At 36.4% G+C, this 23,498-nt stretch overlaps 1 protein-coding gene across 1 annotated transcript; it reads right to left on the reverse strand.

The window, feature by feature from the left end:
• Window positions 1-95: 95 nt before the first annotated feature.
• PolE1 (DNA polymerase epsilon catalytic subunit 1) lies at window positions 96-23,354 on the reverse strand. Its single transcript, XM_090112268.1, has 42 exons — window positions 23,162-23,354; window positions 22,949-23,072; window positions 22,413-22,631; window positions 22,009-22,238; window positions 21,306-21,626; window positions 21,060-21,160; window positions 20,803-20,944; window positions 20,300-20,432; window positions 19,785-19,898; window positions 18,897-19,071; window positions 18,334-18,601; window positions 17,495-17,604; window positions 16,973-17,091; window positions 16,335-16,474; window positions 15,824-16,006; window positions 15,290-15,408; window positions 14,806-14,924; window positions 14,324-14,525; window positions 13,794-14,115; window positions 13,031-13,262; window positions 12,442-12,609; window positions 11,837-11,998; window positions 11,276-11,363; window positions 11,083-11,201; window positions 10,514-10,746; window positions 9,032-9,157; window positions 8,857-8,950; window positions 8,560-8,741; window positions 8,118-8,314; window positions 7,052-7,202; window positions 6,504-6,659; window positions 6,007-6,139; window positions 5,763-5,835; window positions 5,001-5,145; window positions 4,421-4,605; window positions 3,303-3,427; window positions 3,135-3,212; window positions 2,550-2,707; window positions 2,031-2,193; window positions 1,615-1,793; window positions 1,113-1,245; window positions 96-276 (listed from the first exon to the last, which is right to left on the reverse strand). Exons 1-42 carry the CDS (start codon window positions 23,245-23,247, stop codon window positions 109-111), a joined length of 6,675 nt encoding a protein of 2,224 aa, XP_089968394.1. The 5' UTR covers window positions 23,248-23,354; the 3' UTR covers window positions 96-108.
• Window positions 23,355-23,498: the final 144 nt, after the last annotated feature.

Consider the following 23,498-nt stretch of genomic DNA (forward strand, 5'->3'; position numbering starts at 1 on the left):
GCTTCCACAGAAAAAATATAAAAATACTAAATCTAATGGATAATAGATTAATGGATATTCAATAAAACGAAACAAAGACTTAAAACACATTTTATTCGTAACCTTATATCACATATTACTTAAATTAAATTCTATGAGTTCCAACAATAAGGGCATTTTGTAAAACTCTGCTATTGTCTTGAACGTCGCAAGTTGTGACTTGATTTCCTTTACAGACACCATGAGCGCGAATTCTCCCGCACACTCGCACACGACTGAGAGATTATCTCTTTTTACCTGTGAAAGATATTTTTTTTAGTTATATATTACATTTTTGGGGAATATAACCCGACATTAAAATATGTATTTAAACGATAGAAAAGCGCTCCTAATCGAAGTCTAATTGAATTAATAAATATTTGAGTTTGAATATGTGGTTTTGAATTGATATGACTAGTTTATTTAATTACTAGCTTCCGCCCGCGACTCCGTTCGCGCGGATATCGGTCTTCGCGTGGATGGTTTATTTCTCCATTTTGAGTAACTCTGACATCTTATAAATATCTATTGGACCCAAATACGGCTAGGCCTATAATAATAGATACGCAACGTGTGTTCGCAGTTCTACAGAAAAACTACTATGGATAAAACTGAAAAATTAAGATTATTTTTTTTCTACGTATTTTTCCAGGATAAAAAGTATCCTATTTTACGCCCAGGATAATAAGGTATATTTATACCAAGTTTCATTGAAATCGAACCGTTAGTTTTCACGTGATCTCTTCACATACAGACAGACAGACAGACAAAATTTTTTTTAATCACATATTTGGGTTTAGTATCGATCCAGTAACACCCCCTGCTAGTTATTTTTTCAATATTTTCAATGTACAGAATTGACCCTTCTACAGATTTATTATATGTATAGATAATCTTTTGCAAAACGGCTATAACAGTCGATTTTTATACGTAAGAACGTAATAATACTTATAGGGAAAAAACACGAAACGAAATTTAAGAAATTTGTACGGAAAGATTTGAGATTGACAAAAAGTCGCTACCCTATAAGTTTTTCATATTATAATGATAACTTGTACTTTAAACCTTACAAAATATAGTTCATTATTTCTTACCTGATGACATCTGGTGCATATCAGATCTTGCAGTGTATAGGACATGGCACGTCGGTTCAGTATCTCAATGAGCCGCCACTCTAACTCTTGATTTTCATATGGAGTTCCGCAAGTTGGACATAAGCAGACCGGCCTAGATGTTGAAAAATAATGATTTATTGTAGCTGAAGAGACTATTTACATCAATATTTCATGTTCAATGGAATAAAATTAGGAACAGTAGTATTTTAGATTGCGCATATTACTTGGACTAAAAATATTCTTAGTGGCTCACGACTACAGGCCGAACCTTGTAGCAACTACTCACAAACTTATTGCCACACTCCACCCACTCACAGTACACTCACACAAACGCACACTACACTCGCACACCACTCAAAAGTACGCTCATACACACTCACAGTACACGCGCCCACCACTCACAGTACACACTCCACCCACTCACAGTACACAATCCATCCACTCACAGTACACAATCCATCCACTCACAGTACACACTCACACTTGGTCGCTCGCGTCACGGTACGCGTGCAAGCACAGGTCGAGATGGCGGCAGTGGTTGCACACTTTGCAGATCACTTCAGCCAACTCACAAGCTGCGCCTGCGCGTTTCCATTCGCCCAGCGGGTTAAATTCACCCACGCCCACCAGTCGGAGTAAGTTTCTGCGGAGTAATGTCACCTGGAAAAATAATCAGTGAAATTTAACAAAGGTTATTTATCAAAGGTTTTTATTCTATCGTCGTACATGTTAGAATTTGGTCCTTCAAGCCGGATTAGCTACGCAATAATAGATTATGTGTCCAATACTTCCAATGAAAGTTTATATCAGTTGTATCAACGATAAAAATTTCCGTTTGCATCTATTTAAAATTCAAATGCAATCTTAATTACGTAATAAATCCTACACACTCCATACCTGGTCTTCCAAAGCCTCGTCCAGCGAGAGCACCTTACAAAGGGCATTAATAAACAAAAGCGCTGGAGTACAGCCTTCCAGCACTTCCGGCATGAGACCGGGCTGATCGTCCAGGTCTGATAGCTTTAATGTTGGCATACGAGACCTTATCTTTTCTGTGATCCTGGAAATTTGGATACAATTAACAAAGATGAGAATTCTCAAAATTTGTTAATATCGACAATGACAAAAATTATTTAAGTGTTTCTCCAAAACTAGTTTTTATCACTAGTGCTTTTAATGTGCTCCCGCCTCAATAAATAAGTTTGAAATCTCTATAAAAATGAATCCCTATTTCCCTTGTTCACAACTGGATCGATTTCTATAGTTATTTTTTTGATGTGTTCGTTATTATCAGGGGAAGTCTTTTGAAAGAAAAACTCTAGAAATTTGCGCTATGGCTTTGGAATTGACACTATAGTGCCCAAAATGCACTACTACCCAAATAAAAAAAACCTTGAGATATTGTATATAACTCACTGGAAAAGTTTCTGCGACATGTCCGTAGAGAGTAAAGTCGCTAGTTGTGTGGGTTGCGCGTGCGCTGCGCTCAAGAAACCGGCCACTGCGCTGCAGAAGTATTCCCGAACTGCTCCAGGGAGCTGCTTCGCAAGGTTCCACTGCATTGTTACTGCATTCTACGAGTGGATAAACGTATTTTTGTAATATGGACTATAAAGTAGTCCCTAGACGGTAATGCAAGCATGACATGCGTTTGAATTGTCATGCATAAGTGACAAAACAATCAAAACATGCATTTTTATACAGTTCAAGCCTAAGTGTAGTATGAAACATTCTTAGGATTTTGCATAATATGCACCGATCTTAAAAGATAAAGATAGTGATGAGTACGGCATGGTCAATTTTGTTTAAATAGTACACAGGGAATTTATAGCAATAAATACTTCATAAAAAAAAAACATTTTTAGCTTAGAAATAGTAGAACTGAGAAAATTTAAATGAATTTATTAATTATTTTTAACTCGAGTATTGTTAATAATCTCATTTTTTCCAGATTACTGAGAAATTAGTTTAACTGTCCATATAAGGATTAACACTAATTACCTCATGATCCTCTCCCTCTTCAGAAGACTGCGGTACTTGTGAGGAACCAACTTCTACCAAACCCTCTGGCAATTTACCCTTTAAAAATAAAAATAATGTATTAGTATGGAATATATTGATATAAATTATTGCATTTTTATTTATCAATTTGTTAAAATTTACTATTACCTGTATTCCCGCAAAATTAGCTTCATCCAGCCAAAGTAAATACGACCAGCATTGCTTGTATCGGATATCGATTCCATGGAACAATTCCTTATTTCTAATACTTTGTACTACAAACTCCACATATCCTGAAATCGTAAATTGATTTAAAATTTATTTTTTGCGAGTGTAAAAAAGATTATCTCCTTTTAATAGTTAATAAGTCAAATACAGGGCCCCTAATTGTGTGAATCTTTGATTTATTCTTTCGTTGAAGTGACCATACAATAAATAAAAAAAAATTGTAAAAATATTTTTTCAATATTCAATCTCTGTTTAATTTGACGGATGCTCTACCCAGCTACCTACCAAATCCGCTCTGCTTATAGGTCTATGTTACAATCCACTAACTAGTTGGAAGTTGAGTGGCGTTTTTTTAAATCAACGTTCGGCCTAGTCATTCAATGAAGGCGCTAGTCATTCAATCAAATAGCAAATTCAACCAGACGACTGTGACATATACATAAACACACTTACTTATAGTAGAGCCATTTTAATAGGCAACATTTGACAGTTCAACAATGTAACCTAGTAACGACAACATAGAATAACATGATATTTCGTTTTGTTAGAACTGCACATTTGCTTACCTTTTTTCAATTAAGATTACATATTTATTATAATAATGACCGATAGAAGTAATTTTAAGATTTCATTTTACTGATAAACCATTCTAAACATAATAAACAATTTCTGAATTAAAGAACTGACGTCGCCACAATTTTGTGTCATTAAACTTTTTTTCTTTTTAAATACCAGAGACGTTACTCTAAAAATCGAAATATGACATCTAGAATCGAATGCATTGATTACTTGTGCATAAAAATCATCATAGATTAATAAATGTGTTTCAAGTTCGATTGACAAATGTTTCAAGTCCGTATCGATTAATTCACTTTAATCGATGTTTTTAAGTAGGTTGCCTCTCTTCGAAGATAAAATTGATAGACGTCAAATGTTGCCTATTAAATTGGCTCAACTATAATAACTCAGGCCCCGGAATCACAGACACAATAGAAAATCTATTGTGTCGCGGCCGGATCTGGCCGTTTGGGGCTCAATGGGTTAATAAAAACACTCACCAATACCATCCATAACAGAGTTTTTCTTAGTGCACAATATAATTCTATTGAAGTCTGCGTACACGATTTGCGATCCGAGCCGTTTGAATTCCGCCACTAACATAAGGAACAACTTTTTCATAAGGTTATACAGGGTGCGTCTGAGTGCTGGATCGTAGAGCAGCGATGTAGGCGTTTTGAGCCATCTGTATAATGCGAAAAATATAATTTATACTTTGTTTTGTTACCTCTTGATAAAATTGCATTTTATAGATCAGATTTTAAGGTGGAAGTAATAAATTGTGTGCATCATGCACTCGCTGCACATGCTTAAAATATGTAAAAAAATCTAAACAATAATGCGAAAAATATATTTGAAGTTTACGAAACCGTGCCGAGTTAGAAGTGCAATTTCTTGGGCATTGATCCAAAGAAACCAACGGTACGGACGGTATTGTCATGACGCGACCTGGAATTTTTACTCTCAACGCGCCTAAAGAAGTTTCACTTAAAAAGTTATAGTAACATAGGATGGATTAAAAATAAATGAACCCTCTAACGTATTCGCTTTTTTAATAAGTAATATTTTCTTTATAAATACCTATAAAAATGTGATATCTGAAAGTCGGCAAACACATTCTTATACATAGTGACGTCTCTCAACCAGGACGCTATCATTGTTCGTAATATTTTGAAAGCGGCGCTGCATTGCGCCGTTTCGTCGTAGTTTACTGTTGCATTTGAACCTGTAATTAAAATTTAGCATAGATTAGATATTTTTTAAGCTATTGCATAGCTTCTATCGCGGGCCTTGAGCGCGGGGTCCCAATCGAGATATTCCGTAACGAAAAAACCTCACGCTCCCCACTCCGACGGACACGGAGGTGTAACTTGAAGGCATGCTATGCAATAGCTTTACCGCGGCAGTCCCCGAGTGCCACACGTCTTTTTTATTTCCTGATTATCCTAAAAAAATTTATACGTGCTCGTAGCAGTAGAATAGGTACTCAAATAAAGGTCCTGCCAGTAATTCTCTAAGTAGAAAAAAAAGTTTTAGAAATATCATTAATTCTTATTGCAATCATTATTGTAGGAAAAGGCTCTTATACTTTCTATTCACTTAGTTCAGTCGTTACATAATTATTCCAAAATAATATTTACATCATCTACCATCTTTCTACTTTACGTTTGTTTATAGAAAGAAAGAAAGAAAGAAAATAAATTTATTGCAAAAAACACAGCCAACAACATTACAAAATTTATCTTAAGATTAGCAAACGGATACAGCCTCAGCAAAATGCTGCACAAAAACAGCGCTGATTTTCAGGCTGCACCTTTTTTTATGCTATCATTCTTTAAATACCTGTATTTGCCATCACGTCCTGTATATTTGCATGTTGTGCACCGAATGACGTAGCAACGCTGGTACCTTCAACCTGGCAAAAAAAAATATTACGAGATTAATAACAGTCTTACTCCATTATTAAAAATACGAAAAGAAAATTAAAACTTTTTACAATATGTTAAAATTATCTGGAGCACACACTGCACATGTCTAGTACAAGCGATATTCGACCGTATCTATACCGTATAAGGTCCACAATCACCTGCAATATGTGGTGCGCCTGCAGCAACGCACACACGCACAGCGCGTCCGTGTCCAGCTCCACGCACACACTGCCGTACGCACCGCTCGAGCTCACTGCACACGATTTGCTGTCTTCCACTTCGCTTACTAGCCTGTTAAATAATAATTATTAATTTTAATAATGAACAGTTATATCGTCAAGGAACTTTTAAAAACATACATTTCAAATCAATCGATGACTTTCTGGAAATAACTTGAATATTGGAAAGAATATGTTGATTGAAAGAATGAGAGGAAATATTTTTTGCAGTAAATATAAAATTCAAATATACAGAAGCAGATTATGATTTTACGAACATTTGTTAATACTACGAAAAGGCATATATTTACTTGACGATGGACTTTTTGTCACAGCGAAGTTTAACGAATGACTAAATTTTCAAACAAGGTTTATTTTACAAGATATACATAATTTAACTAGAGATACAAGATTTCATTATTCAATTAAAAACCTACCTATTATCATCAATTTCCCGTCCACCTAAATCCGGTCGTTCCAAGTTAGAGCACCAGAGCACGAAGTTATGTTTGATCAAATGCCGCGCGTAGAAAAGGTCTGCTCCGAACAACGTTGGATCCGCTGGCATATTGCCGATCGGCACGTGGAAATATCTATGTAAATACAATGTATTGTATGTAATACACAAAATTATAAAGTGTATTTATTTTTATATACCAAATGTAGACTTTTTGAAATATTACGTTAAATTGCTTTCAAGTGATACGAATACTTGTAAGTACGTTTAGCCAAGTTTAATTTGCACTTAACATAAATTTAAAACAAAAAATCCTCAGAAAAGAAACTGGAAGAATATTTTATAAAAAAAGAGCGTGTGTGTGTCAGAAGTGAAAATTCTTTGGCAAGATTTCAATACCAAAATTATCGCTTTACTCAATGACATGACGGTATTGCCATGACGCGACATTTGAAATTTTACTCTCAACGCGCCTGAAGAAGTTTCACTTCAAAATTATTATTTGTCTTAATGTAAAGTAATTTTTACCTGCACTGTTCTATAGTAAGATTCAGAACAGAGTCCAAATTAAGATAATGCCGAACTATAGCCCGAGCGCCGATGCGCTGCCACTCCAGTGTGTTGTACAGAGTTTCTACGTCTCGAACGTGTAGAGGCACCAGCGGGAAGTCCGAGAGACCTGGAAATTTTGGTATAAAATATTATACGGAGCTAAGGAAAACAAGAAATGTTAAGTTTGAACGCGCAAAGCTCTCTTTAACCCATTGAGCCCCGAACGGCCCGATCGGTCCACGACACAATAGATTTTCTATTGTGTCTGTGATTCCGGGGCCTGAGTTATTACCATATAATATGAAGAGAAGGAGTTTTATTCTTAAAGTGAATTTACTCAATAATTATATGGATATCGAGTGTAAAAACACTTTAATCGCCAGATTCTGGAACTGTATCACTTGCATTTTGTACCAACTTGGGGTCAAAGGAATTAGCCGAACATTAATTTTTAAAAGTAGAAACTGCTTGCGTTTAACAGTGACAATTTACCCCAACTAGAGAAAACATTCGCAGAATAATTGTAAACCAAAGTCCCTTTTCCAACTATAGGATAAACCCACTTACCCGGCATTAGAGCTAACAAAGCACCACTAGATAATGAAGTCTGAAACTCTAACACAGTGAGCCCACACTTCTTGTTTCTATAACGTTGCAGCGCCCTCTGTATTCGGACTTTCCCAGGACTTATTTGAACCAAATTAGTCCCAACTATAGGATAAACCCACACTCACCCGGCATTAGAGCTAACAAAGCACCACTAGATAATGAAGTCTGTAATGCTAACACAGTGGGCCCACACTTCTCGTCTCTATACCGTTGCAGCGCCCTCTGTATTCCTAACTTTCCCAGGACTTATTTGAACCAAATTAGTCCCAACTATAGGATAAACCCACACTTACCCGGCATTAGAGCTAACAAAGCACCATTAGATAATGAAGTCTGCAACGCTAACACAGTGGGCCCACACTTCTCGTCTCTATACCGTTGCAGCGCCCTCTATATTCGGACTTTCCCAACTATAGGGTAAACCCACACTCACCCGGCATTAGAGCTAATAAAGCACCACTAGATAAAGAAGTCTGTAAGGCTAACACAGTGGGCCCACATTTCTCGTCTCTATACCGTTGTAGCGCCCTCTGTATTCCGCGGTATACAGCTCTAGCTTCCGTTTCCACTAACACTTCCCAGTTTAATTCTGAACCTGGTAATGTGGCTTCTTCTGTTCCTAAGTTTATTCTGAAAAAAATATTACAAAATTTTTAGTACAGGATTATTTCTTATTTTGACCTCTATTTCAGGGGAAATAATATAGATTGCATAAATATTCATTTTTACAACAATCTTGAGGTATGTATAAGTATACATTATTAGAAGTACAATTCAAAAAGTACCTGATTTGATATTTCGTATAATTTTATTGGAAAACTTAACAAATACTATACTAAATGACCATATTTAAAAAAATACTTATATCTCCTTACTTAGCCGTCCTTTCAGCGGAATACAATGTGTTCATATTAGGAACTTGATTTGTCTTCACCGTGTCAAGAACAAAAATATACGCTCGTTTGATTGGTCCTAAAACTAGAGACCACATACTTCGAGTGGAATTCGGTGCAGAATGTTGGTACAGGAAGATGTGTTTTATCGGTGATACATCATCCTATGGAATAAATAAAGTTTTAAGGGAATAAACTTAGGATATACATAATTAATTGAAAAAAAAAAATGACGGCATTATAATTTAGTGCAGGATAGAAATGGAAATTTGTGCTCACCTGTTTTTGTAAGTATGGTTGATGTGCAACACTTTTAAACTGTAGTTGACTGAGCGTAAATGAGTCCATGTTATTCGATCCGAATTGTATTAATCTGGAGTTAAAACAAGAAAAATTAATAAAAAAAATCGACAAAATAAGAATATTTACATGTTAATTGGTATTAAATAAATACCTTCTAGCTTCTTGCTGGTCTACAGTACAAATACATCCCAGTTGTACAAGAACTCTGAACTCCAAGCTCATTTGTGTCTCGTATATGCCTTCTATTTCTGGGGCGGATAGCTCGCTCATCAGTTCTCTGAAACAATTTTTATAGAATCATTAGATTAATTATATAAAATTTGATTTGCTTTATGTAAGCTCTTATACATTAATGGTGGGTTCAGACGCTTGCGTTCAAAGTGATATTCAACGAACACAAATACGCGCACAAGCGACTGTTGGCCTTTGACAAACATCAAACGCTGAATGTGTTTGTGCTTGTTCAAACGTTTGGTTGCACGTCCTGATCGTCACCTATGTTTGTACCGACTGGCATGCTCGCGAGCATGTGAATATCGTGCTTGGCCCATATCAGCGCACGTGCTGCTTGCCACGCGTCTGACCGTACCATTACGTCATCACGCAATGTCTTCACATCAGGCTGCCCCCCCCCCGCGCCGCGCCCTCCTCGCCGCCCGCACCCCGCACCGCCCGCGACGGTCACCTTTTTAAAAACTCACCTGTTTGACTGCGCTCCGAACTCACTTTCCTGTTTGACCGCGTATTGTCAATTACATAGTATTGTCTTACGATTATTTCTCATTAAATCAGCTTCCTGTGTAATTACGGTTTACTTATTTATCGCCAACTCTCAATCACGTGACTGCCATAGATTTTCTATTCCCCTTTTCATTCACAAAACCTTTTGTTATAATGACAAAATAGTTCCGCTAAATCATGAGTTCGAATCGGTTTTTTAAGCTATTGCATAGCTTCTATCGCGGGCCTTGAGCGCGGGGACCGAATCCAGAAATTCCGTAACGAAAAAAACCTCACGCTCCCCACTCCGACGGACACGGAGGTGTGGCTTGAAGGCATAGCATGCAATAGCTTTACCGCGGCAGTCCCCGAGTGCCACACGTCTTTTTTTCAATTGTTTCGGTTTTATGTGCTGCACACGTACTGTCGCCTCTCCCGGTAGAGCAGCTCGGGCACGGTGTACTGGTACAGGCTGTGCGCGGGGTGCGCGCGGGGCAGCACGCGGGTGCACTTGCGCCAGTACGGCCCGCTGTCCGCACTGCGGGCCACTCGCCGGTTCACGTAGAACACATGTGCTGCACACGTACTGTCGCCTCTCCCGGTAGAGCAGCTCGGGCACGGTGTACTGGTACAGGCTGTGCGCGGGGTGCGCGCGGGGCAGCACGCGGGTGCACTTGCGCCAGTACGGCCCGCTGTCCGCACTGCGGGCCACTCGCCGGTTCACGTAGAACACATGTGCTGCACACGTACTGTCGCCTCTCCCGGTAGAGCAGCTCGGGCACGGTGTACTGGTACAGGCTGTGCGCGGGGTGCGCGCGGGGCAGCACGCGGGTGCACTTGCGCCAGTACGGCCCGCTGTCCGCACTGCGGGCCACTCGCCGGTTCACGTAGAACACATGTGCTGCACACGTACTGTCGCCTCTCCCGGTAGAGCAGCTCGGGCACGGTGTACTGGTACAGGCTGTGCGCGGGGTGCGCGCGGGGCAGCACGCGGGTGCACTTGCGCCAGTACGGCCCGCTGTCCGCACTGCGGGCCACTCGCCGGTTCACGTAGAACACGCGCGGTACCGTCAGCTTGATCTGGTGCAGCTCGGTGCCGACCAGCGCCCACAGCCGGAACAGCCCGGGCTCACCCGTCTCCGCTATCTGCAAAAGTAGGCATTTTTTTCGAATAATCTATGAAAACATAACATGCGAAATAAAAAAGAGCGTGTGTGCCGAGAACACGTGTCAGAAGTGAAACTTCTTTGATAAGATTCAAAAATACCAAAATCGTCGCCTTACTCTATGACGTGATGGTATCGCCATGACGCGAGCTTGAAATTTTACTCTCAAAGCGCCTAAAGAAGTTACAGTTGAAAAACAATTTTAATTAAGAAAAAATGGTCCTTCAAGCGGGAAAATCAAACTAACAAATACTTTACGTAGTCTTTGCATAACCGCGTTTATGATAATGATGATGTGAAGCAATTATTACAATACCTGAATTATCTGCCATGGAGTATTTAGTAATGTGCGTTGTGCTCTTCTTATAAATCCGCCCAAGGTGTTTGAAGCGCCCACAGTCTTTGGCAATACTGCATTGTCTTTATCCAATTTACCTGAATATCAATTTTAAATTAGTATATTGAAATATAAGTAAACAAATTATGTACATATTTGAAAAAAATGTTACCTTTTTTACTGCGGTTATTTAATCCCCTTTGATCTATTTGCCATTTCCATTTCTTCTTTTGGAAAACAATCCAGGCTAAGCGTTCCTCCTGTAAGTGACAATATTTATGTCAAGTTGTATAAAAAATACATTGAGATTTAACAAATTTTCTCTTTAATATAATTAATACAGTTAGAAACCTAAAAAAATGTTTTGTTACTGATCCGTGATAAGTGTACAATGTTTGAATTAAATATGGTGTGCATGTAACGATGTCCGTGGTTCAAAATCGAGTCCAATAGAATCGGGTCGGGGGTCGGTTACATATAAACACACATGTGAAGCTAATAAAAAAAGAATTGTGGCACTCGGGGACTGCCGCGGTAAAGCTATTGCATAGCATCCCTTCAAGCCACACCTCCGAGCACGTCGTAGTGGGGAGCGTGAGGTTTTTTCGTTACGGAATTTCTCGATTCGGTCCCCACTCTCAACGCCCGCGATAGAAGCTATCCAATAGCTTAAAAAGGTTAAAAAGTTTTACTAATTGATTTGAATATTCTGCAGTAAGTCTAATTAGTTTACCTTCGTATTTCCAAACGGTGGCGGTGGACCAAGTGCCTCCCGCCAAGTGGCTGCTTCTTTCACTGGAGATTCTTCCCTTTTCCTTTTCACTGTATGAACCATCGGCCTTATTTCTTTGTCTGTCTGCTCTTTGCCTATATCTTCCAAGTCAATTATACCATTCTGACCATAAAAAAGGAGTAATTTAATTTTCTTTTTAATTAGGAAATAAATTATTAGTTCTATTTTAATTAGTAGGAACAAATAAATCTACAACGAAATATTAAAAACTACAGAATTGTTTGGTCCTGTTTTCTGGATTATGAAGAAGGAAAAAGTCCACAAATGTGGAAACTGGAAACCAAAGGAATTTTTGAAACAAATAATAATTAACTAGATACTTTACCACATCAAGAAGGCGGCTTCCTTGGTACAGAAGTTGACGCGTGAGCGTAGAACCTAGGGGTCTTGGGTTCGATTCCCGGTGGAGACGAAGAAAAACAAAATGTCTCGGTCTGGCAGGACACAGACGACTAATCATCTCCCCATCGTCCCCAAAGAAAATCGATCAGTGAAACAGATGTATACGTCTGCCTTTTACCCCACTACGGGACTTCACTACTTACCTCATCACCATTACTAGTGGAAGGTTCTTCATCATTGTCATCTCTCACTTCCTTCGGCTGCACACTGAACATATCCGTAATCTTCCTTGTTTTGAACTTATCGCTTTTAGCTAACATTTTCTTGTGCAACCAGTCTGGATATTGTACGCGTGGTACTGGATTATCCAGCTGAAGAAATTAATATATTATTGAAATTATTATTGAAAATGGGAAAGTTTCTTTTATTTTTTCAAGTAAGTCATTGAAATCTGCATATTATATTCCATACAAACAAATCAAAATCTTCCAATATAAACAAAATTTTAATTAATAAGATTGATCCTTCGAGTCGAAGTTTATAAAACTCCCGGAAAAGGTTCCAGTTCAACTGATTTTGATGAAAATAATGACTGGACATTAAATAAATATTTATCAAAACATTTCTCCGTCATATCCCTAGCAAGTACAAGCGAATTAAGAACAACCATCAAAAATTTATATTTCATAAATAAAAATTGATCCTTCGAGTTGGTTAATCACTTAACTTATATATATAGTATATATAAATTAAGTGATTCATCAACTCCTTACTTAGCAGCTTATTACTTACTCCTTGCATAGCAGCGGGTATAGTGATGATCTTCTGTATAGCGCCACTCAATCGCTCGATATAATACGCCCAATCTAGTACGTCCCTAATATCGATATCTTCAGATATAGTGTTGTCCTTCAACCATCGACGCAAGTGATGTCGTTTAACGGCCGCTGGGGATTGGAATATCGCGAGGGGAATAGCTCTCTCTGTGACCGGTGCACCGTCTGGCTTACGGGATATGATAAATCTGTTGAATACAGTTAAATTCAAATTCAAATTACATTTATTTACAAGAATGTAGTTACAAAAAAGGTGTTATTACAATGTTAAGGCGCTAATACCTTCTACCCACTATCTGGGTGTGCAAATATTTAAATGGAAATAAGTTAAATTACACTACACCAACACTACACAAATTCTTCGCGTCACTAATCACTATTGTTAAACGTCACTAATTCTTCCTTGTCACAGATTCCGCAATGTAATGTTAATCAGCAATGTTCAAAAAAGTGTCCCCGCTACAAAATTTGCGAAACATCGGGATGATAATATAATAAATCCCGTTTGAAATCTATTTGAGTCATTACTTTTCTTTGTTTCTTTCTTTCTAACATCTAAATGTGAAAAAATCTTTCAACTATTTAAACATTAATAAATCTTTACTAGCAATAAGGCAATATCGTAACAAGCAAATTTTCACCTTACAGAAGAAAAAAGACTCCACCATTTTCACAGAAATATTAGACTAAATAATAACAATAGATGATACGTAACTTACCTACAAGCCAATCCAGCATCCTTAACCATTTGGTCACCAAGAAACTCCGCCAATCTCTTAGCTGTAGAAATTGATGTACTCTTCTGTCCACCATAATCTTCCAATTTCTTAGACATTGATCGATTCTCCGAAATTAATTCAAATAGTTCAGAATCGGGCATATTTGAGCCTTTACTGTACAATACATCTAGCCAGTAGTCGGCTACTTTAGCGACAGCTCCGTAGCAAGACTTTAAATCATTCCCTTTGAGAAAAGCCTCGAATACTGATGATTGGAAGATTTTGATTAATTGCAACTCGCCACGACGTTTTACTTCGAAACCTGTTGACAGAATTAAGTATTATTTACTGTAATGAAAATTTACGAACACGAATAAAAAGTACCCTCAAAAAAATTATTATCAAACATATATTTGGAGATGGACAGTGTTGCAAGTATTTGTATTCGATAAAAAAGAGTAATTTAACATTATATTTACTATAAAATTACAATAAGAAAAAAAAACTATATCAAAATAAATTTATAATACCTTTCAATTCCGCTAACGACCCGTCAAAATTAAAAACAGCGTATCGTTTCTTCAATTTCTTCCCTTCTTCTTTAGAAGCTGGCAGAACCATAGCAAGATAAGGTCCGTCTACTTCAAAAAAGATTGAATTTTCTGCACGTTTTTCATACTTTTTCTCATCTGGATCCACTAATTCGTAATATTGATCATTGGTGAAATAATCCTAGAAAAATAGCACATATAAAACAACCATAATAACTAAGGGCGGCCGTACACGGACCGCTTCAAGTAGGTTAGACCGACGGCTTGAAGCTGCGACTGTGCGGTGAACTATGGATATTCATTCACTGCCGTACACGGACTGCTCGAGCCGTCACGACTGCTTCAAGCCGTCAACGGTTTGTAGCGACAGCTCGAGCAGTCAACGACCGACCGCTCGAGCTGCCCGTGTACGGCCGCTCTAAGTTTATTATAGTAATATAATATAGAAAATATTCTCTTACCTTAACCATGGCATTTAGAACAGCATTTGGATATGAAACATTTATTTTCTTTTTCTTCTGATGAGTGGTATGTACTGTTACATTTTCTGGAAAGGATGAGGGTAGAATACACCAAATACCTGAAAATAATAAAAAATATATTAATTTCGATTCAGAATGGTACAAAGGTTGTTAATATACCCCCAAAATAAAAGGATCGTTATATACCATCAATTTTATTACAGTAACATAATAAATAAATAAAAATGCCATTTATTTAACCGTTGCTATGTTTTCTATTAAAACATTTTAAGCAATAAGCTCTTCATGTAAAAAGTTATAAGGTAAAGTCTAAAAAAATATATTTCACTATCACAAACCTTTTCCCATCTTCTAAGAAAGCTTTAAAAAAAGTCATACATTAAATAGATACAGCCGAAAAATATAAAATTCTTAATTTCCAATTTCCTTATCAACAAATAGAAACAAATAATTATTATATTACCATCAGTATCGAGCTCAAGCGGCCTGCCAACTTGTTCGATAATCTCTCTTGCTCTCATGATAATATTCGCGCCGGTGTAACAAACTATACCGGCCATCTCCATACTGTGCCACCTAGCTCTGTTTAGGCAAAAAATGGTAATTTTTATTTAATGGCATATTAACACTAATTAAAAAAAAGGTTATAAATTTTAATATGGGTAAATAATCCGTTTGTCTATATGTCTGTCCGACTCCTCTTCACGCCTAATAAATATAGTTTGAAACCTGTGAAAACATACGATAATTTTTTCCCGGAAATTCCATACGAACGAGGATTACGCTGATTTTCCTTTGACTACATTAAAATAATAAACAAGTTTCAGTCCGCCAGATAGTTTTTAAATAATAAGATTTCAGTCTGTCAGGCATCAATTTAATTACATTATTATAATGAATTAGAGCGATATATCTGAATACCCCCATTTCCACTCCAAACCTTTTAATTACCTATCAAACTACCCACATTTTTTCCTTTAATCTAAATCACACTCACCCACGCCTCATCACGTATCCATAAAACGAGTTCAAAATACACTTATGTGCCAATTGCAAGGAGTCATACAGCACTTCTCGACTCTTAGCAGACTTTATTTCCGCCGCGTCTCCGCTCGCTACGGCCGCTGATACTAACGCTTTAGCCTGCTTGTTTAGCGCTTTGTATTCGTAACGACGATCCCTGTAGAAATGCGGTAAATTTATATAATGCCATGTAAAATTATATAATGCCATAGTAAAATGGTCCTTATGTAAATGCGAATAGAAAAGCATCTTAAATGAAATAAAAATTGCAAGTTATTCTCAAAAAGAAGATTATTTCTTCTGAGAAGAACGAATTAAAACTCTCTGAAATATTTATTTTTCAAAATTTAAGTTGAAGTGCATTTATTTAAAATTATTTTATTGTTATTAAGACACCTCGACCATATTTTAAACCCGGTTTAAAATGTGGTCGAATTACTTATTCTATGTAAATATATAAGTTTAAAATTGAAAAAAAAGAATACCTGAAAGCTCTAACAGTGTCCACATAGAAGGAGTTTTCTTTTTGACAAATCGTAGTAGTGCGAACTTCCGTGCGCGTCACTTTGGTCTTCTTGTAGGCGACCCTACAATAGTCTGCTAATCTCTTCTTTTCATATCCTGCCTAATATATGCCTTATTGATTAAAAGCTAAGGTCTAATTTACACTGTGTACTTGTAGAAATTAACAAAAAGAAGCTTAATATATGATCATTCTTTCGAATATTTTAATTTTATAGAATGAAACAATTTTAATATATAAAATTTTTGCAGATTTTCGGCGGTATGGCGACCATTGTTAAGCCGCCGGTACCAGCGTTCACACCACACCATTTTTCTTTTTGTCATTGCGTACTAAGACCCCTGTAGAACCGCCATCCTGTTACAAATGACTCGAAATTTTGTGTCAATATCTCCCGGTCTAATACAACAAATAGTTCGCCGCATCTGTCAGTCTGCTCGCGATAAACTCAAGTACTTACTACTATTTTGAATTCACTAATGTATTCGTGGTTCTCGAGGAAGGTATATTATAATTTAAGTTTTAGATAACGTGGGCAAAAAAGACAGCTGACTCATCTTAATTAGGTTACTATTATATACAATTTTTTGTCATATATACCTGTTCCTCCTTAGGCAAGGAATGGAATGCTCTAGGCGGCCCACCAGGATGTAATGGCGGGAATTTTTCTGTCTCCAGTTGTTGTTGGATACGCTGGTATTCACTTCTTGTCGCTGGTACTGTGAAATTTTAATAAATATTTGTGGTATGAGTAAGTATAGACTGGACAGTTTATTCTCTCAGAGAATTAGAAACAACACATTTAACTGTGTGGATTGGTAAATTGCAGAATATATAGAAATAGAATTTCGTAGGTTTAAAGGATAGTTTCTATAATAAATAAATGATTTGATTTGACGATTTGAATAAAAATCGAAACATTTTAAATTAATTTTTGTATAATAGAACAATTCTTTACTGTATCACACATAAGCAATTTACATTGTTAGGTAATTTCTAAAAAAGGTAAACTAAAAGGCCCTCATGCCATGCCCTCTGTAAATTATCTAAAATTATTTTGTCCATCAGTAATTTTTTTTTGTCACTGAAAAAAAAAATATTTTTATCATGTATCTGACTCACAATAGTCCCCCCTCCACATCCAGTCCATGTGCCGCTGGCAGTCCGCGCCGGGCTTGTTGTAGTCGCACACCGCACACACGCTCGCACACACCATGGCGGACGGTTGGAGACTAACAAACAAACAAAAAAAAATTGGTTGTCTGTAAAGTCGGTTTACTGACGATAGTTGAACGTGACAACGTCCGATTGTGCTTCTTTGTCGCTCGTTCCGCGCTCTCGTTCGCACTTCAAGCCTTACATGGAACGCCTCAGATGAGTCAGAGCGAGGTAACGCCGCATGAGTCATGTTTTTTCGTGCGTGCAGCCGGCTTTATCGAATTATAAGACGTTGTCACGTCAAAATAAGGTGTCAAGGGACCCTGATGAAACGAAGTTACTAAAATAACTAGCTTCCTTTTTATGAGAGAGAGAGTGAGAGACAGACAGAGAAACACGCGCACGCCGCACGGTTTACAACTATAGCGAAGTGTCGTTACCATTTTTTTTCTTAATTTTTTACGACGCGAGATAAGAAACTTCGTTCCAACATCCGGCTAATAAATTGACACACACAAAGATCGCAATCGCTTATTGTGTAAAATTAGCTCACGACTTGTCGTCACTGTAAAAAGACCACAACACAAAATTCGTGTTAGCTCACATCGCGTTGTGGTCACAGCAAAAGGGCCAAAACAAGAAATACGTATTCGCTCACAACGCGTTTTCAAAATGAAGAAATTAGTGTTATTTTTTGGTGTTTATTTTCCATATGTAAATAATATTTCAAACAACAAAAAAATCATACAGTTAACACAAAACATAACAGAACTAATCCTTCTTTTATAAATCAAATTACTAACCGGTTCGTCAATATAATATTAGGGTACATAGCGCCAACATCCAAGTGGTATATGAGCGGATTTTCATCTCTCCTTGGATGGTCTCTCATATGTTCCAACTTTGCTTTGATTTCACCACATACTTCGTCGAAATTCGTCACTAGATCCAGGGGAATCCCCTCCTCGACCTCTATGGCATGTTTCATGGTTTTCTCTATGCCGTCTATCAGTTTGTCCACTGCTGAAGGCACTATGCGAAACTTGCATTTGATGTCTGCTCTAAATACACCTAGAAATACAGAATACTCAATACACACCCAGAAAATAGAACACCTAGAGATTTCGAAAATAGTTTCTGTTGGCAATTGGAACAAGTTTAAAAAACTTACACTTGATTATAAACACACAAGATATTATTCTGATTGAACTGTTAATTTTACGGATTGTGCTGTACAATTATTTATACCAAACTTATAACTTTTTTTTAACATACTGAAGGATATATCGAACTGTACTTTCAAACCAAGATTATAAAAGCTGAATTACAATGACCTATGATGAAGAATTAAACAGAACAAACTCACCAGACTCCAAAGCCTCCACATGTCCCCCCACATACGTCTCCGTCTCAAGCACATGGCCATCTGCAGTTAACTTATTAAGTTCCTCCACTTGTTTGTTCGGGAACACTATGTTCGCGTGAAACGCTTCCACCATGAGCAGCGACTCACATAATGTGCCTGAACCTTTTCGGAGTACCTGAAAGTTATTATTATTGAAGTGAAAACTTCTTTAGCGGCGTTGGGTATAAAATCTTAAACTCGCGTCAGGACACGTGGCCTGATCGAAAAAGCGTAAGACGGATGTTTTTTTTTTAGCCCTTATATTCCATGCGTAAGACGGATAACCATTCCAAAATATCAAACATGCTGAACGTTAATAATCAAGTTTTCACTTCTGCCGGCACTCCCCCAGTGCAACCCGTCTTTTTTTATATTAAATGCGTGCATGCGTGCGTGCATGCGTTTGTGCCTGCGCGTGTGTGTGAGTGTGGGTATGTGTGTGATGAATCTAGGTTTTTTTAACGAGAACACACAGAGATATTACGCTAATGTACGAACAATTAAAATTGATCAAATAATAAAACAAAGGAATAAGGGATGAGTAGTATGAGTTTATTAAAAAAACTAGCGGTCCGCCCCGGCTTCGCCCGTGGTACATGTTTACGTTTTCTCTACATAAGAACCATCCTCATACTTCAAGGAATATAATAAAAAAATAATTATCGAAATCGGCTCAGCCGTTCTCGAGTTATGCGCTTACCAACACATTTTGCGATTCATTTTTATATATAAGAAAGAAGATGAAAGCATATCTTCTTGCAGTAAAATATTGAATATTAAATTAATGACACACAATACAAACTGTAACAAATTCAAGATATTATATTAAGAGCATTATGCAAGTCTTACCTCATCTGGTTCCAAAGGAATGATGGTGCATAAAGCAAATATGAACGGATGCACATACTTCATGTACAAATAGTATGTGGCTACTGCGTCAGACACTGAATAGTTTGAGAGTACCTGCATAAAAACACACATTAAAATAACGAATTTGAAAAAAGTTTTCTTAAAATAAGGTGATCATGATGTTAAGCATTCTCAATTTACGGATTTTATAAGTTTTACGCATATATTCATTTTTGCTTTATACAAACATATCGTCGTCGGTCGGGTCGCAAAATATATTAGTGAGTGAGACAAATGTAGCGAATGTTCTTTATGGACGGCCTCTTTTATTTATGTATAATATAATATACTAAAATCAGTTTAACAAAAAAACTGCATATAATCCTTTGCCTTGTTTTAAAGATATAAGTATACATACGGACAGACGGGAAAGCAAGCATTTTTTTCATATAATATCCACTATATTATTTTCCCTTTCGAATATGTTAAGCCTAAAGTCACAATATCATACAAACCTGTGGCTGTTCAGCAGCCATCCTGCACATATCTTCCGGATCTAATTCCACTGGATCGTATCTTAATTTCGCTTTGGCCACTGCTTTCAAACCTTGTGACCCGACTGGTAAGTATGAATCACGTTTTACCCAACTACGAAAGAAACATTGAAATTTTAGTGTAAGATGTGCTTTCAATGAGAAAATTTTATTGAAATATGAGGGTAGCAAGAAAATTAATTTTAAAAATTATTATTGTGTATAACATTCCCTTTACTAATGAGTATACAAAAACTGCTGACTTTTTACATGACCAGTGCAAATAAAAAATCATACATGGGTGAATGAAGTTACACTTTTCTTGATTTCATGAACATCAGACAAAGACCCTTCCTAAATTTCAAAGAAAAACTCGATACAGCGACGTTTACAAAACATAGGTTATGTTTGTATTTCATTTATCCAAATATTTTCAAAAACAAAAAAAAATAAAAAAATAAATATTCAACTCTCGACATAATTACCATAAACAGTCCATATGCATAGCAGGTCTACATGCGTAGGTGCCGTCTCTAGCGGCTATCTTACTGAAACCGATCTCTTGCTTCATATCCAGCCCTAGTATCGCCGCGCGAGCCTCGACGAATGGCCAATCGAAGAAATCACCTAAAAATTGTAAAATCTTTAAGTTTATTTGAAAAACACAAGTGCAAAACACAGAGCTTCAGCTCTTAGGAAAAAATATATAAAAAACATAATAAAAGGTGTTAATATTAATTACCATTGTAAGTAACAAAAATATGGGGTTTCACATCCATTATGTGATCAAAAAACTTTTGTATCAACGCTAACTCGTTCACTTCATTGAATATAATGAATTGCCTGAAAACACAAAAATAATATAATAGGAATATATCAAAAATATAAATAAAAGTCTAACAAATATCCCAAAAAAATAATGCATAAATAAAACTGTTACATAAAAACCAAATATTTTTTTGATTTACTTCAATTAAATAAAGCTTACCCTTCAAACTCAGGCTTTGGTGTGTATTCAAAATCTTCAACATCAGTTGATATTATTTCTCTATTCGTAATCAAATACCCCTGACCATCAATCATGTACGATATCATCATAATTTGGTCTGTTTGTGAATCTGGGAATTTTAGCGGTAATTTCGTAGTTTCAATATCAAATGCCAGAACAATTGGATCCGGTCGTTCAAGCAGGTCTTCTCGTTTTGTGAAAATCGGTGTTTCTGTACCTCTGGACTTAACAGTGTACCAGGTTCCACAGAATATCTTCATATCGATTGACACTCTTACATGGTATGGGACGTCATGCTCTCTGAAATCAGATAAAGAAAAGATAATTTATAAATTTACTAGTGTCTTCCTTACGGCTGCTTTCGCGTTTGTTTGTTATAAATCTAAAACATTCTCGAATTTGCAGTAAGATGCAAAAAAATCTTAAAAATCGGTCCAATCGTTTTGTAGGAGTTCAGTGCCAAAAAGAACATGCAAAAACGAAATATTTAATAAATATGTTACAGTTAAAATGTTTTTTTTATTAGAACACATTTTCAATAGTTAGAATTTGTTGTCACTAAATACCTTTGTTAGAACTTGTTCTAACTTCCATTTACACTGTTTAAATTGAAACTTAACAACTTAAATAATATTTTAATATTAAGTACATATAATTAGTTATTAAGTGTCAAATATTTTACCGTATGTCCAGAATATTCTCCATGTGATCTGTAGTTTTTTTAGCATGCTCTATTGCTGCAGCACTTGTAAGTGCATTTGTTAACATTTCAGCATAGATTGCATCTTTCTTCTCTCTCTCTTTATTTTTATTCACTGCTGTCAATATCTCCCTTCTTACTTTCATCATTTCGTTTTGGGACATGAAAGATAGTTTTATGTAACGCTGTTTTAAACCTGACAGGTGATTCAGCTGAAAATTTTAATTCAATTTATGTATTATTATGTATTACTTAACAAAAAATTTAATGTTTAGATAAATTGCTAATAGACACCTTATACATATGTAAGCCATATACATAAGTATTCCATATACATAAGTACGCCTATAGCTCATATTGTTAAGTTATTAACATAAGTTACTAACCAAATCCAGATCTTCCTTTTCAATAACTTCTATCTTATGTATTGTGCCAGCAAATTTCTTAGACAAGTACTGTATAACTTCCTGTTCACATTCCTTACGGGCCATTATCAAGAAGTAGGGTTGAAAAGTCAATGATATTTTGAACCTTGCACCATCCATCTCAATGAAATAGTAATCCATGGCTGCAACTAGCCTCTTATCTTCATCAAGTACTTCAGCCTGCAAATATTAATAGAATTATGTGAAAAAATAAAAGGAATTTTAACTACTCTATTAATATGAAAACACAATATTAATTAACTTTTACTTCGAATTTATAAGGATGAGAAATTAAGCATTCATAAATGATAATTGAACATGAATGAATACAGGAAAACCAAAGAAAATACATATTAAATGAAGATTAACAATATAATATTTATGTGATTATTTTGAAGTATGCAAATGGTTAAGTCCAGAAATTCTGCAGAACAAATAAGTTGAATTGATGCTATAAAAATTCTGAGGATTTATAAATGTTAGGCTAATAAACTCACCGTATGCATATTAATAAGATAGCCGGTACGTTCTTTTGTATCACGAACTCTATCGAATCCATACTTTGAGTCGATTCTATCATTTTCTATTGCTATCCGTATTCGTGATTCTGAAGACTCCTCTCTGTAATATACACAGTACTTATAATTTATTGTTTATTATATTCTATTTTTATTGTGAAAGAAGCGTAAATGAGACTGAATGACATATACCTTGGCCCAGACGAGGATCCTGGCTCTCTCCGTCCATAAGCATCACTTTTATCAGCTTTATATTTACCGGTATTTTGAAGTACCATTGTAATTAAAGTTATGAATGAAGATATCCCTTTTTCACATCCCTTTCAACATCCAGGGTGTTGTAAACTGTAAACCACTGTAAACTTTTCAAAATCTTACTGAAACATCAGTTTAGAGGTGTTTAGAGTTCATCAGCTGGTTGTCAAAACTAATGTCATAATTTCGCGCCAAAAGTCTATGAACCGTAGAGGGAGATTCTCCCTCTACCATACCGTAGAGGGAGAATGTACTTGCCACGTTAGGTGTGAAA

The sequence above is a fragment of the Colias eurytheme genome, chromosome 18 (assembly GCF_061535395.1).
Source record: "Colias eurytheme isolate Ceu_HAF_F1 chromosome 18, ilColEury1 Martin Lab GWU primary, whole genome shotgun sequence".
NCBI lineage: Eukaryota > Metazoa > Arthropoda > Insecta > Lepidoptera > Pieridae > Colias > Colias eurytheme.